We start from the raw sequence: 17287 nt of genomic DNA, 5'->3' as shown, positions 1-17287 counted from the left end.
GCAAGAGGTCTTACTAAGGTTTCATCTCGAATTATGATGACGGTGATTCCTCATTTGGATGGTGTTACTTGATTACCGGGATTTGCCATTGAGCTCGTGTTTCTTTTTGGAGTTATTTTATTGGGTTCGTAATTGTTTGCTCATTATCACTCTGGACTGCAGTGATTAATCGTCTAAGCTTTATTTTATTTTATTACTGAAATGGCTGCTGTGGACCCAATCCTGTACTCGGTTTCTGGAGAGGTGTACATTGTTCACCGAGCTGCACGGTGTGCGGCTGTTTTACTGTTTAAGAAGGCTGCTCATGGATGGGCAGGAGGAGTACGTGTGCGTTTTCGAGGCTCCTGTGGGACACCCCGTGTTGTGTCCACTGGAGCCATCTCCCGATTTGTTCGAGCTGCCCTGCCTATGGTTGCTTGTTTTTGCCGCAGACGGGGAGTTGCTCGGTATGAGCTACTCCCTGTCACCTAGGCGAATGTTTTGGCATGTGGTTTGGCGGCGTGTGGACTGGGTGGTGGTGTTGGAGGAGTTTGGCCGATAATATGTTGTGACGTGTTGTTTTGGAAGTGCGGTTTTTGTGTGATTTGGTCATTTTGAGGAGTGCATATTGGTTGTTTTTTTTTTGTGTGTTTTTAAACTATTCTGGTGTGTATTCCAATTTTACCTCACTTAATGTATAATTTTTAATTTATTACATACATGGTTCTGGACTTTTTTTTTTTGCTGAAATTTTTAATGAATGTTTTTTTTTGTTTATATATAGTGTAAACTCTTTATAACGGAACTCAAGGGACTGAGCATTTTTTGTCATTATAGAGAGTTATCGTTATATGGAGTGAACAAAAAAACAACCAAATTAACAAGAATTTTTAATATGTATATCTTAGATAATAAATGCTTATAAATTATTGTTTACACATATAGTCTGATAACTTTGTCTGACGTTTTTTGCTATGCCAGTAATTGTTTTGTATTATTTTATGTATTCTATTCATATCTAGATATGTGGTGGAATCGTCTTGATTGAACAACAAAAAAAATTCTACCAACTTAGCGGCATCTAGGGCTTTTTGAATTGTTGGTGGTGATTCGGCTTTGTCCACTTGATCATCTTCTTCATCTTGATTATCGGGTGTTTCACGTACAAAAGAAAACATGTTTAAAACTTGTGTGAATCGGAATCCTTGAAACGCGAGTCCGATTCGCACTTGGCTGGTTGATGTTCGTTTCTTGAAAGTTTTTCAGTGATGTCTGCTATTTGCCATATTTTCTATAATTTGATTTTGATTATGAATCATATTAATTTTTGTGTCAATTTTTTCTGATAATATATTTTGGTCTCCTCTGTCTTGCAAAATACCTTCTCCATTAGGCGTATTAGTATTATTGATGTTTTTCGATTGCAAGTTGATGTTCGCCTGAAAAAACAAAATAGTCTAAATTAAATATAAATACTGTGATGTTTTGGTTTGAATGTTAGTGTTCCTCTGAACACCACACACGCAGACAAGCACGCACTATACTCTGGCAAACCTACTTTGTCAGTATAAAAAGGCGCAAGATTCAAATTGTCTATGGCAAAATGTCAGAATGTATGTCTTTATTTAAATCGAGGTTGTTAAATTCCGAAGAGGTTACACCGCATATGAAACAGCGACTTGTGGACTTCGTTCCAGTGGCAGCGTTGCAAACCTTACCATCAACCATTATCATGATGAAAATATGTTTAATCACAAATTAATTCTCCTTCAATATCACCTCGTTTGGGGTTAAATGATTAGCAGTTGTTCTCATATGATTATTTCTTCTTCATTTACATCGGTACTTTATTTTACAAATCTGAATCAAAGTAGCCTGCAAAATCGTGGAGAAGATGGTTTAGGAGTTTCCCATAAAATTTTCTGCTCATCTTTACCACAGACAAGCCTCAAAGGGATAAATCAACTTAGAAAGATATTCGCACCTGAGTCTGCGTCGTTTTCAAATTTTTGTTTGAATTTTGATTGCTGAGAATGCTGAGATCCGAAACATCCCCATATACAAATCAATTTAAGGTTCTCTCGTTTTTGCTCCTGTATTGTTATAAGGACCTCTTCTAGGTGCATTGATAGACGACTCGCAGTAAGATCTGTCAAAGCATGCAAGCTGCTTTCAGCAGAGGTGCTTGTCTCACGTCTCGGCTCGCTGTGGCTCAGTGACGCCGGGTAATCCGCCAGCACCGTTTTCCATTTTCAACGGCTTTATTTCCCTGCCCCGGTTAGTTCCCGCAAAGTGAGTTGCCGCCAATACGCGGTTAAAAATATAAATTCGGTTTGGTTAAACATGTAAGGACTTGATTATTGAAACAACGACATATTGGAAGTGTCTTTTATTTGTAAAGCGCTGTCTCACTCTTACCTTACTGTTTATACATATCTCTATTCTTGTTACTCTAACGGTGTTATTAAATATCGAATGAGACTACTATGGTTCGACCTAATAATCGACTTTGCCCTTACATGCCCTTTGAAATTTAAATTGAAAAGAATATATTATTTTAATTTTAAATTTCACATCTCTCATACCCTTACATGCCATTATTTCAACAATTAAACAAACTATATAATTAAATTAAGAAAACAAATTTACTACGTTAAGTTACTTCCATTTTATTTGGGCGGGCCTGAAGCTGAAACGACTTTTACATTAACAACGTTATACAACTCTAAATTACTGAAACTTTACTTGACAAAACGAACTTGAAATTGCAACTTTATATAAATGAGAAATATGTTAGTATACTCTACTGTTACACTTCTTTGATCAAATCAACATTATTTACATATTAATTTTGTTTCGCACATTTCCAAGCTAATTTTATTTACATCTGACCTTAATGTGTCATGACCTTAAACTATAAGCAAAATTATACAGCACATTTTATTGATACATTTTCTAGCTTTTAATATTTTTTTGATCTTTTTTTTTATTAATTTTGTTAAGCAACATATATACAGCAATTGTAGTTAATGTCTTACATTTTATATACAAAATTTATATAAAGTGATATCCTTTTTCTTATTTAAAAAAAAACTACATCTCAGTCATTATGTACAAATTTTCCTTTTTCAATTCGGCACTAGTTTAAGTTCATTATTGATATACAAATGTGTTCGTTTTTTTTTCTACTTTTTCTTCTCACAATATTACCCTACTTACAGACCTATTTACAATTAAATCTAGGTATGTACATATTTATAGCAAATTCTATCTATTTACACTCTCTGGCGCTTCGCAATCTGACTTTTCTTTCCTTTCTTTTTTTTTTACATACTTGAAACTGAGTTACTTTTAAAAACTTATAGAATTACTAGAGTGTTTCCTATTTAATTTACTATGCAATTTTATACTGAAAAACTTTAAATTGTGATAAAAAATTTGATATCTAAGACTCTTTGGTACATAGATTATATATTAACATGGAATATAAGAGAAATACATATATTTATATTGTCAAATCCGGTTAAGTATCATACTTGTATGGTCTCTCAGTGATGCGTCCTCTATTGGTTACATACTGCCTTCGTCCTCCTGTATGACTGGTCCCATCATAATCCAGTGTGTTTGTCAAGTCCGTGGTCTGATGATCCTCCTGCATCTGGTCACTATGGTAGTTTGCATCATCACTGTCATTATTGTTGTACTGGTCACTATTGATATGGTCATCGTTTTGTGTGTCTGAAAAAGCTGAAAAAGAATCTAAAGGGGGCGGTGGTGTTAAAGGTTTTAAAAATTGTACATGGACTATTTTCTTCTGTGTGGGTTGTCTGACATTCTGTATCTCATAGCATACTGATCCTATTTTTTTGACTATTTTGTATGGTCCCTTGTATTTTGGTGTCAACTTGTGATCTTGTGGTTGGGGCCATGCATATAAAACATATTCATCCTCCTTGAAGTTGTGTTCTAGTTTTCTGAGGTCAAATCTTACTTTATTTCTACAATGTTGCTCTTCTATTTTTTTGTTAGCTATGGTTCTTGCTTCTGATAATAAATCTAACTGATGTGTCCGGTCCATATTGTCTTTAATAGTGCCTATGTGAATTTCATTTGGTGGTATTCTAGGATGATATCCGTGTAGTAAATAAAATGGCGAATATTTTGTTGTCTTCTGTCTTGATGTGTTTATTGCTAATAAAGTATTTGGCAACAACTTATCCCACTCTGTACTATTTTCCAATGCCATTTTAGTCAGAGTTGCAATAATTGTGGCATTTGCTCTTTCAATTAATCAGTTGCTCTGAGCCGTGTATGGTGTTGTAGGCAGATGTTGTATTCCATATTTAGTAAAGAAACGTTGCACGTGAGTTGATTGACTCACAAAACATGGGGCTTTGTCTAAAATATATGTCAAGGGTGGACCATATACATAAATAATATCCTTTTCTATTGTGTCTATAACATCACTTGCAGATTACGAACTTGTGGGCTTAGCCATTATGTACCTAGTAGCATGGTCTATTATGTACTAGCATGTATATGTTTCCTGAAGTGGTCTGTGGTAATGCTACTATGTGGTCAGCTGATATTACTTCCATAGGTGTGTGTGGTATGGGTCTTGTGGCCATTAATCCATAAGCCAATTTTGTTCTTCGATTGGTACTTGCACAAATAATACAAGCATTTGTGTAAGCTTTAACATCATTGTGCAATTATTTCTTGGGTCTGTGCCAATTGAGTTAAAACTTCGGTTAAGGTCGCATTTGTACCTTCCGCTGACGTACCTTGGTCTAATACCGGTGCTCGACTTGCTTGTAGTTCCCGAATTTGCTGTCTCATGGACTCCATTTCCAAAATTTGAGATGTACGACGTACCTTTTCTTGCTTCAATGCTTCCATTGTACCGTCCTGTAATTTAGCTTTGTTGTCCTCGATAATTCTTCTGATTAAATCATGTTTTAGGCCACTTGTCCGCAGCGCCATGTAAGGATTTGATTATTGAAACAACGACATATTGGAAGTGTCTTTTATTTGTAAAGCGCTGTCTCACTCTTACCTTACTGTTTATACATATCTCTGTTCTTGTTACTCTAACGGTGTTATTAAATATCGAATGAGACTACTATGGTTCGACCTAATAATCGACTTTGCCCTTACATGCCCTTCGAAATTTAAATTGAAAAGAATATATTATTTTAATTTTAAATTTCACATCTCTCATACCCTTACATGCCATTATTTCAACAATTAAACAAACTATATAATTAAATTAAGAAAACAAATTTACTACGTTAAGTTACTACTACAAACACAGTCACAGTCAGGTCTTTCACTGCACTGTAAATTTATAGTCTTTGTGTGCCCCGTTGTCGGGGTCATGTATGGGCAAATGTATGGGCAAACTAACACTATTAAACTCCGGGATGAGAAGGTTGAAATTGTCAATTTAAGTTTATTTACAGTTCCACAATTGTTATATCAAAACGAGGTTAACACTGAAGGCCAATTATATCAGTACATTTAGTAAACAAGTACGTTTACACGTTTGGGAACTACCGGGCAGGTCGCAAGGCGGGAAACAACTGGCGGTGGCGAGCCCCGCGCCTCGCGGCTTGCATCTAGAATACGTTGTCAGCATTCTTGTTACAATGTGTCCCTACAAAAGTATTGTACAGCTTCTGTGACACTAAACGGCGAACAAACAAGTATAATTCGTTGGAGCAACAATACTTGCGAAAACAAATGTAGTAAAGAACGTATTAATCTATGCGACAATGCAAAGATATTTTGTTTAATGATTTTGGACCCACACAGGAAACATGGTCTAAAAGGGACTCAGCGCTGTTGGCTTCGGCTCCACGCATGCCTCCCAAAGGTCCGGGACCCCATGGTCCCGAGATATGGAAAGACATATACACAATAATAATAATTAAGCCATTTATTTCCAATAGATTACATTATTAACATTCCATGCATCGATATATTAAATACATTAAAATAATATCATAATAATCTATTATTTCGATTGCAAGTTTAATTAGTACAATGTATGATTTTGATTATTTGTATTTATAACAATAGAAATAGCAATAGCATAAGATATTAATTTATTGTTGTTTCATTATATGTCTATATTTCTTATACCTAGGTATATATTGGGCTGTCCATTTTCGGACATATGCCTCCTCCTTCCTGTTCCACTCGTTCCTATCAGCGGCCCTATTCGAAGAATGCAATACGGAAAAGATAAGAGAACGATAAGTTCTGGTTTAGATAAGTTCTCAATTAGATATCGTTTGTATGTCGTATAATTGACAGAAGCAGCACGATTCGGCCGACCAATGTCACTTTGACGTTAGAAATATCGTTAATAGATTTTTTTGAGATCTTAGTACATTTAAGCCCGATTTACATTTCAATAAGTACAGTAGCGAGTTAAGAAATTAGTCAGTTAAGTAATAAGTAGTAAGTTGTAATTAGCGTCCAACCGTAGGCGAGTGAGTAGTAATAAGTTGCCGTTCCGAGAGGAAGACCAGTCGCGTCGGTTGTTTTATTCCTCCGAAACAGTTGTTTTTAATCCAGAAAATGGACGTTGAATTATTTAATACCAAATTACGTACGTAATAAGAGAAATAGTATCAATACTTTCACAACACATTGAAAATGATATATTAATAGAAATGAATAGACCCAAACGCATATGGGAAAGAAAGTGGATTGCTAGAAGAAATGAACTTGGTACCAGCAGTAACCTTCTAATGGAATTGTCTGTAGAAGACCCAGTTGAATATAAATATGCGTTACGAATGAGTGAGCCCTCATTTCTGTTTTTATTAGATAAAATTACGCCGGCGGTTCAGAGGTCGGATACGTTCATGAGATTTGCTTGACCAGCAAAATTTAAATTACAAATTGTATTGTACATGCTTGCTAATGGAAGCAGTTTGCGTACTTTAGCACACATGTTCAGAGTATCAAAAGCTAGCATATCAACGATGATTTCTGAAGTATGTGATGCGATTTATGAAGCCCTCAAGGATTATATACAGGTAAGAAATAAAAAAATCATAATATGTGAATAGTGTATTTATTATGTTAAAAAAAACAGGAGGTACGTTATCATCATCATCATCATAAGTATCCAAGGTTGGTCCTGAAACGGAGCTATTTATGTCCACTGTTGAAGGTATATGATATGTTGGTGACGCTGCTGGAGGAGAATGTACTTCTATGTTTTCTCTATTATTGTCCATAGAAACTCCTGAAACGGAGCTATTTATGTCCACTGTTGAAGGTATATGATATGTTGGTGACACTGCTGGAGGAGAATGTACTTCTATGTTTTCTCTATTATTGTTCATAGAAACTCCTGAAACGGAGCTATTTATCGTTGGCGAAGGTACAGAAATATATGTCGTGTGAGATGGAGGGGGAGGGGAATAAGCTTGTAGGTTTAACGGGTTTGCTATTGAATGCATCCGAACAGATGTTAAATAAATTTGAATATGTGATTGCGCTCGTAATGCCAGCATAAGAGGCATGGCATTCAATTGTGCAGCGACACTCCTCCCAAAAATATCGAACTCATTGTCGTTATTTGCCATTGGAGTTTGAACCATCTCTCCAACAGCTTTGACTTTGTTCACTAAACTTTCTAAGCATTTGATGTTCCTTTAGCGACTATACACAGGTTTCTTAGCAGCTTCTTTTTCTTGTATAATGGGGGTATCTTGAGAATCTTGGCTAGAACCTGGAACTACCTGGCTGGTAGACTCATCGACACCTGAAGCGATCCCTTTCATCGCAGTCTTCGCTGAGTTCTGAAAAGTATGTTCATTATTAAAATTTCTGTTTCAGGTTCCAAGCGATGAAAACCAGTGGAAGAAAATTGAAGAGGGTTTCAAAAATAAATAATAATAATAATAATAATAAATATTTTAGGACATTATTACACAAATTGACTAAGTCCCACAGTAAGCTCAATAAGGCTTGTGTTGAGGGTACTTAGACAACGATAGGTATATATAATATATAAATATTTATAAATACTTAAATACATAGAAAACACCCATGACTCAGGAACAAATATTCATGCTCATCACAAGAATAAATGCCCTTACCAGGATTTGAACCCGGGACCATCAGCTTCGTAGGCAGGGTCACTACCCACTAGGCCAAACCGGTCGCCAAAATAAATGGAACTTTCCCAGATGTTGTGGCGCTATCGATGGGAAGCATATAGTAATAAAGGCGCCCTTTGAAGCAGGAAGCTATATTATTGCACTCTGGCTACTTAATGCACTGAATGAACGTCTTTCCCGGAGCAGAAGTTTGTTACAAATGTAGAATTGAAGAAAACGGAGTTTGTTTATCGTACGTCGGAATAAACCGGTTTTTATTGTTATAAACCGGTTAATCGAACAAGAACTTTATGAAAGCGTTCCCCTAAAAACCGGTTTAAAAATAACGGTTTTACGAACGAAACCGAAAAGAAAAGGTTTTGTTGGCGCAAAACCAATGATAACGGTTTGGAAATTTAACCGGTTTCCGAGCCCTGCTCCAGTTTATTGGTATAATTTACTCGAAAGATGATATTCCTAAAAGCATACAACAAGTTGTGAAAATTGAAATTCAAGTGTGGCACTATGGAAAACGGCAGCTGAAAATTGTCAAATTGTTTTGTACAAAAAGTTACGAAGTACATTGCAATAAAAATGAGAAAACTAAAACAATCAAATATATCTCAATATGACTTTATTGTCATTATATAGGTATTATTTTGTCTACAGATTACTGAAAAAAATAACCTACTTCATAATTAGTAAAAAATAAATACTAGATAATTCACTGCCACTTTTTTACTGAACCACTCCTTAGACGGCACCTTCCCATAGACAACACCTACCAATAGTCGGAATCTATAAATAGTTGGCACCTAGGCCTACCAAGAGTGAGTACCTACCAATAATCGACAACTAAGGATAGTCGGCACCTACCAATAATCGGCATACGACAGTCGTCACCTATCAAGGGTGCGGCTGCCTTTAAAGGTAGGTAGGTACCTACCTTTAAAGGCAGCAGTCGAGTGATTTTCCTTAGAAAACCATTACTGATACTGTGCGCCAATCATTGGGTAGCTTAGCGTATGATTATACGCGTACCTAAGTTTTTTTTTCCGCCTCCCTCTGCTTTTTTCTGTCTGGTTTTTCTTTTCCAGACTCTGTTCTCATTTATTATTTTATCATGTGTTTTACAATTAATACAATATAAATCTAATACTAAGATATCCTTATCCTAGGCAGGGTAAGAGGCGAGGCATGGGTTTTCTGCGTTTACTTCATGCCTCGCCTCTCATCCCGTGTTTATTCACGTACCAGGGGTTATGACCGAGGGAGATGGAAAAGAAAACAATTCTTTACTTGTCAACATATTTATTAAATGGTGTAACTATACATATACCTAATTGCTTTTCTTTCTATTCTATTTGGGGCCTCCCTTAGTCATTCTCAACCAGAATTTGTTAACCCTCTGTACTCTCTTAAGGATTCGCATTGGCGGGGCATACTTTGGCGGGCAGAATTTGTAGGGCTCTTTAGTTTTGAAGTATCCATAATATGTAAATATTCGTGAGCTCGCATGGGCTCCCAGTTATAAACAGTTAAACCCCGGAGGGGTTGGAATTTTTTAGAAGACATCAAAAAATATTGTTACGTGCTATAATAACCGCCTGTCAACTTTCAACAGAGTTAATCGAGAAATTTAATCTATTAATATTCTGATTAATTCAATTTCAATCGTATGTTAGTCTATTAAAAAGTTAATCTATTAGTGCCCAAAACGTAAAAACTATGACCATTGTTGAAAAGTGTGCCATATTAGACAGCTTGAAAGATGGATGGTCCCGGTTTTTTCAAAAGTACAGTGTTAGAAAAGTCAACATTGCCTACAGGTTAGGAGAAAAAAGATTCAGCCGTTTGTTGCCATAGTCGAAAATGTTCTAAAACAGGGCTTTTTGGCAATTTTGAAGTCTTTAATTTTTTTTTTCAGAATATACTTATGTTCTATTTCTAACAATAATACAATTAAATAACTACAATGAATACTAATGTATTTGACGACCGGTCTGGCCTAGTGGGTAGTGACCCTGCCTATGAAGCCAATGGTCCTGGGTTCGAATCCCGGTAAGGGCATTTTATTTAACAGTATACATTTCGTATTTATCAATTTCGCAAAGAGAAAATTACCTCAATGGGATCCCACCAGGAGGTATATCATATCACTAATATCTTGACTAGGAGACATAATTTTAGAGATAGATATAATATAGGGAGCGGGCATGAACTGTAGGGGACAGCACAGAAGCCGTGAGATTTTTGGCGCGAGGCGTAAATGTGATGTTTATTGTTCCGATGTAGCCCACAAGATGGCAGAACCTACTATACACAAGAAAACACTTGACGTGTAAATTTACATGTTTATTGTTCCGATTCAGGCCACAAGATGGCAGACCCTCCAACGCGCACGGTCCCTATATTCTTTATTTCAAACCAGATCCATAGGTTTTATTTGATTAATCACAATGTACCTAAATACAGTATAACCCGTTTACGATTTTTCAGGGACCCCACCAAAAACGCGTCTTAAGCGAGAAAGCGTATTATGCGGGATAGGGAAAATAAAACGAACGTATGAAATGAAAAATTATGTACATTCAATACATTATTTAAAATAATCGCTTATTTTGGTTTGACAGAAAGATTTTGATGCATTAGCAATTAAAAGATTTTCAACATAATTCAACTTTTGCAGTGCGTTTTCACTTTCATCCAAAGAAGCAACATAGCGTCTTAAATCATTAATAGCTGATAATGCCTGGGCGTTTGACAAAACCGGAGTTGACTCATCTTCGTCTTCATCATTATCACTTATATGGGCCTCGTTTTGTGTGTTATTCACATTCTCAATAAGATTTCAATTGATTGAATTTCGTACGGTGCTACATTGTCATCAATGGAAGAATATCCAGGAAAACCCTGCAGTATCTCGGGTTCTTCTTCTTCCAACACGACGTCAACCACGTTATTTCTAAAACCTGCTTTACTAAAACAATTTGGAATGGTTTTTGTAGTACAAAAATTTAAGCACAATAAAAAACAATGTCTATTTATATTTACAATAAATCAAGATCTGGTCATATCTCTCCAATTATGTCTCCTAGTCAAGATATTAGTGATATGATATACCTCCGGGCTAGATCCTATTGAGGTAATTTTTCTTTCTTTGCAAAACTAACGAGTACAAAATTTATACCTTTATTACGATTTTGTACTTTTCATGAGCATTCTATTCATATAATTCTTATGCTTATTTTAGCCCTTGATACTACGCTAAAACCAATGCCAAAAGTTGGCTTTATTTGCAAGTTTCCTGGCAACTTCAAGGTATTGAACAAGACTAAATTTACTTATTTGGGAATAAAATCATGAGTACATAATATTCCAGCCTGTATTTGCTGGAAAAGTTGGAGCCTATGTTGGAAGCCTATGATGAGCATATGATTCAGTAGGGGTTGCCGGTGAGATGCTCTATAGCAACCTCAACTTCGTTTGGATTGTAGTCCCAAACTACAATAGTGATCCAAATTTTTTCAGGTATTTGTATTAGTCGTATTCCTACACTTGCATATGGAACAGTATGGTCTCCTAACACAAGTATTGCGATACTTACTAAGAACACTTTATATACATTTTTATAAGCTATATATACAGGTAAATATGTTTTCTTTATTGCTACCAATAACGTATATTAGATAATCAACGACCACTCACATCTTCTTCAGGTGTACCTGGGCTAATAGCCACATCAGGCAATCTGGAGGCAAATTGTGACCCAAGTATAGCCTGCATCCTCAACTCTATAGGGATAATTTCTCCTCCTTTTGGAGATCCTCCACCTGTACCTCTAAAAGAGTTATTTATAGCTCGTATTTTAGTTTTGAGGGCATTTTTCATATTACTCCAATGCTGAAACAAATATTAATGTTATAATATAAATAATTAAATCATTTATTTATTTGCAAGAATGTACAAAAGATTTAATTTGTGACTCATTTCGTACCTGGTCTTGTCACAGTGACAAACAACATGAAAGTCGCTAGAGACCTCATACTATTGCCACTGTGACTAGGTACGAAATGGGTCACAAATTAAATCTTTTGACTGTAGTACACAAAAACAGTTCTTACATATAAAAATGTCCAACAAACCATGCAAATGTCTGATTAACAAACCATGCAAAGAAGGTTCGCTTAAACTAAACTAAATGACAAATATTTTTATGTATGTAAGTAGATAATATTATTACAAATTTATATTATCAGAATTCCAGAGAGAAGAAATAAAGTAGGTATTGTAAAATAAAGTAACATCACATAAGTTAGTTAACCCAATTATTACTATTATTAGTCCTGTCTTTGTTTGTAATATGAACTTTTCTTTAGTAGTGCACTATAAATAATTTTATTATTGTTGTTACCTACCTTTTAACTGTATTTCGTTTCCTGTGTCTTTTTAACTGTATGGTGCACAATAAAGAATATTTATTTACTTACTATATATACAGAATAGAAAAGATAACCCTGATAAAAATAAGTATCCAAGCATAATCTCCTATGTATTGTATAGGTCCCATACAAATTTAAATGCATACCTTGCTCCATTCCTTTACACTTTTTGTTGCTCTATCCATACTCTTCAGCAAACGTGATATTTGATCCCACAGTTGAGCTGATGTATCCCTGGCATGGATGCCACCGCTGTGGGATCCCCTAGCGAACCACTTTCGCGCAGGATCTTCCATAAAGTCAAGTAGGGCCTCTGGCTGGGCTAAAGTGGTCCTTCGTGAAGGCGCTCTGTTGCCGGAGCGTGAACGTTGTGATACGTTAGCGCTTAAACACAGAAACTCTTTACTTCAAATTCAATTCTTTATGTCATTTCTTATTAAATCACTACTTGCTCATTATTAAAATTAAATAATTGTTTGAAAAATAAAACAAACTGCTGCACTAATGAGTAATGAATGCCTCAAAGTTGAAGAAGACTTAGAAGACTACCGTTGAACTTGAATTTCGCGCAGACGTAATTCAACACCAAAAAAAAGCGGCTAAGTGCGAGTCGGACAATAAAAAATATTTATTTACTTACTATATATACAGAAATGAAAAGATAACCCTGATAAAAATAAGTATCCAAGCATAATCTCCTATGCATTGTATAGGTCCCATACAAATTCAAATGCATACCTTGCTCCATTCCTTTACACTTTTTGTTGCTACATCCATACTCTTCAGCAAACGTGATATTTGATCCCACAATTGAGCTGATGTATCCCTGGCATGGATGCCACCGCTGTGGGATCCCCTAGCGAACCACTTTCGCGCAGGATCTTCCATAAAGTCAAGTAGGGCCTCTAGCTGGGCCAAAGTGGTCCTTCGTGAAGGCGCTCTGTTGCCGGAGCGTGAACGTTGTGATACGTTAGCGCTTAAACACAGAAACTCTTTACTTCAAATTCAATTCTTTATGTCATTTCTTATTAAATCACTTACTTGCTCATTATTAAAATTAAATAATTGTTTGAAAAATAAAACAAACTGCTGCACTAATGAGTAATGAATGCCTCAAAGTTGAAGAAGACTTAGAAGACTACCGTTGAACTTGAATTTCGCGCAGACGTAATTCAACACCAAAAAAAAAGCGGCTAAGTGCGAGTCGGACACGCCCATGAAGGGTTCCGTACCATTTATGACGTATTAAAAAAACTACTTACTAGATCTCGTTCAAACCAATTTTCGGTGGAAGTTTGCATGGTAATGTATATCATATATTTTTTTAGATTTTTCTTTTCATTCTGTTATTTTAGAAGTTACAGGGGGGGGGGACACATATTTTTTCACTTTGGAAGTGTCTCCCGCGCAAACTATTCAGTTTAGAAAAAAATATACTAGTAGCTATCTATGTGAGCTGTAGACCTCGCGAGCATAGCTTAAAACTGAATAGATGTATGGCTCTACTGTTTAGAAGAATTTATAAAAACTACATTGACAAAATACATAATTATCGAATAGGGTGGTCCAACTTTACTTTGTAACTGTATGGTGCACAATAAAGAATATTTATTTACTTACTATATATACAGAAATGAAAAGATAACCCTGATAAAAATAAGTATCCAAGCATAATCTCCTATGTATTGTATAGGTCCCATACAAATTTAAATGCATATCTTGCTCCATTCCTTCACACTTTTTGTTGCTCCATCCATACTCTTCAGCAAACGTGATATTTGATCCCACAGTTGAGCTGATGTATCCCTGGCATGGATGCCACCGCTGTGGGATCCCCTAGCGAACCACTTTCGCGCAGGATCTTCCATAAAGTCAAGTAGGGCCTCTAGCTGGGCTAAAGTGGTCCTTCGTGAAGGCGCTCTGTTGCCGGAGCGTGAACGTTGTGATACGTTAGCGCTTAAACACAGAAACTCTTTACTTCAAATTCAATTCTTTATGTCATGTTCTTTACATTTTGCTAACTATTTACTCGTCGTGTACATTTCTCCCGCCGTCGTCTTGCGATCTTACTGGTAGCACGACGATCTTCTTGGTCGGCCGCCTCAGGACGTGGCCCCTGCTGGTGGTGACGTCCACGACTCGTACTGCGCCGTCCTTGCCCGGATACGTCTTCGTTATCGTGCCGCGCGGCCATGTGTTGTGGGGGAGGTTGGAGTCGCATATTATGACGACGTCGCCGATGGCCGGGCTGACTCCGGTACTGTGGGGCTCCCGCCGGTGTTGGAGTAGCGGCGTGTACTCGCGGACCCATCGCTGCCAGAAGGTATCGGCCAGCTGTTGGGCGCGACTCCAGTGTTGTCGCGCGTTCACGTCACTCTCCTCGAAGGTGCCGGGCGCGGGCGAGTAGCAATCGGGCCCGAGCAATATCATATTCGGGGTCAGCGCGGGCGGGTCATCTGGGGTCACGGTCACATAGGTCAATGGCCTCGAGTTGACTGTCGTCTCCACTTCTGCCAGTAGCGTATGTAGGGTCTCGTCGCTCGGGTACTTCTCGTGCAGTGTGGCCCTCATGGCTTCCTTTACCGTGCGCACCATACGTTCCCATACGCCCGCCATAAATGGTGCGGAGGGGGGGAGGAAACAGCGTCCCGGGTGGCTTCTGTCAGCTCGCGATGGGCTCCTCTGAAGGCTGTCCCGTTGTCGCTCCCTATCTCCGTGGGGCACCCGCGCCGAGCGATAAAGCGGCGTAGTGCGTTGATGGCAGAGTCGGTGCTCAGCGAGGCGACCACTTCCAAATGTATGGCTCTCGACGTCATACAGGTGAACAGCAACAGAACTGATTCATGTTTTTTTTACATTATTACACTGTATTAATTTTAGCAGACACAGGTGTACTTGGGTAGTCCTAGATAAGCCAAAAGCTACATTATTACTTTAAGTACGTAGGAAGTATAGGTGTTGTCTTTATAAATTACAAAAATCAAAATAATAAATCTGGGCACTAGATTTATTACACATTTTACAATATCAACGATGGACTGGACCGAATGCATTTTACTTGCGCGACCGCAAACACGGGTATAAAATGTAATATTTTTATAACCACTAAAAGATTAATAATGAGATTATTTATAAAAAGTGTGGCTTACTTTTATAGCAAATTTCACAAATAACAACAACAGCCGTTCAACATACCTGCTTACTCGTCTATGCCTAAACACTATTTATAAACAAAACCACGTTACTCTACACTGCACCACACAGCACTGACCAACACTGAGACGAGCGAGGCGGCGGCGGCGCGGCGTACTCAGGTGAGAGCGAGAGGCAGTACCTACATTACAATTGCACAGCAGTACCTATCTCTATCGCACACGCAGTGGCATTGACCGCCGGCATCATAGATTGTAAACCTTTTCGGCAAAATTGTACGGCGTCGTATTTCAAAATACCCGCAGGTTATACTCCGTTTTCGGATTCATTAAAATATTTTTTGAAGTTTTTCTTGTTGTGTTACGGACTGATTATAAATAAACTTACCTAAAGACCGAAACAAAAGATTTCTGAAATATTTATTTTTAAAGTAAGAACTGTGTTGACTTGATTCTCCGTGTTGTCAGTATTGTCAGTATTCACACAAAACTCACATTCCTCTAATGGATAGTGATCATATATAGCGTACTCTGAACAGTTTGGGCACCAGAAAAAAATGGTGTCGTGTAGATTTTTTTTATTATTGTCCGATATAATAAAATGTGTGGGATCAATTGTCAACGGGGACGTTGAGTATCCGCATCCAATACACATCGAAGACAAAATGAAATGAGTCTCGCTCCAAGGCCACTGTACATCAGTATCACTCCACAATTGATCTTCTTTTCTTAAAAAACAGTCCACATCAGCTACAATTACCATATTTCACGGTGCTACTTGTCTCTAGAAATAAAATACTAAAATCTGTAAAAAGGTTTTTTCAGAAACTCTAACGAACCCTAAAATATGTCCGACAAAATATGTATAATGGCGCTTTGACCGCTAAACTTGCTATATAAGATGCGATTATATAGCTTATAACTGGATAAATGCCGTATAACCGCGGCGTTCAAGAAAATCATCAATATTAATTAAATTTATATTTAATTAAGTAAGAATTATAGTGGGGCATTAAATATTTACTATGCAAGTAGGCTTTTCTTAACTTTATGCACAGTAACGAATAAGCAGCGATTTTGATAGCTATAGCACTGATTAATTATTATTTTATCACGAATTATGAGCACTTCAAGGTCTAGACAAAACTGAGGGCTGAGCACTATATTCACACAAATTAAGGGGAATGGATCACAGGTGTTAAGGAAAATATAGGATGGGCTACTTTCCTGTATAATTGCGATGACGATCACTGGATGCAGGTGCAACTGTGGCAATCCGTCTGGAATATTCCGCTCGCCCGTCGATCTCCCTTTAGATTATGGTACGTGGACATTGGTACAGTCCTGTCACGGTCGCCACTTGTCGGAGCTGTTATTGACGAACAGCTCAGCTGAGGGGTTGACTCTTCAAGAAAACTCCTGCTTCACGTTTACTTATTTTAATTTCATATTTTACAATGATTTAGGTATTTATGATAGGTATGTATGAGGCGGTAGTTGAGAGCCGTGTGTGGTTTGCGCGGTGAGTGGTCGCCGCGCTTGTGACGTCATACTCCGCAGTCCTCACCCCTCCGGAACTGGTTTGACCGCTGAT

General features: G+C 37.3%; 1 protein-coding gene across 6 annotated transcripts; it reads right to left on the bottom strand.

Moving 5' to 3' along the window:
• Positions 1 to 1073: 1073 nt before the first annotated feature.
• LOC133524809 (uncharacterized) lies at positions 1074 to 15737 on the bottom strand. Of its 6 annotated transcripts, XM_061860959.1 has the most exons (4): positions 13280 to 15737; positions 12688 to 12925; positions 11808 to 12002; positions 1074 to 1418 (listed from the first exon to the last, which is right to left on the bottom strand). In XM_061860959.1, exons 2-4 carry the CDS (start codon positions 12835 to 12837, stop codon positions 1242 to 1244), a joined length of 522 nt encoding a protein of 173 aa, XP_061716943.1. In that variant the 5' UTR covers positions 12838 to 12925; positions 13280 to 15737; the 3' UTR covers positions 1074 to 1241. The 6 variants fall into 6 exon arrangements, with proteins under 6 accessions (XP_061716943.1, XP_061716942.1, XP_061716940.1 ...); XM_061860958.1 differs by having other exon boundaries at positions 12688 to 15737; XM_061860956.1 differs by having other exon boundaries at positions 11808 to 15737.
• Positions 15738 to 17287: the final 1550 nt, after the last annotated feature.

This window comes from Cydia pomonella, chromosome 14 (assembly GCF_033807575.1).
Source record: "Cydia pomonella isolate Wapato2018A chromosome 14, ilCydPomo1, whole genome shotgun sequence".
NCBI lineage: Eukaryota > Metazoa > Arthropoda > Insecta > Lepidoptera > Tortricidae > Cydia > Cydia pomonella.
Note: the sequence above shows the minus strand (reverse complement) of the source record. Positions and strands in the feature narration are given on the sequence as shown.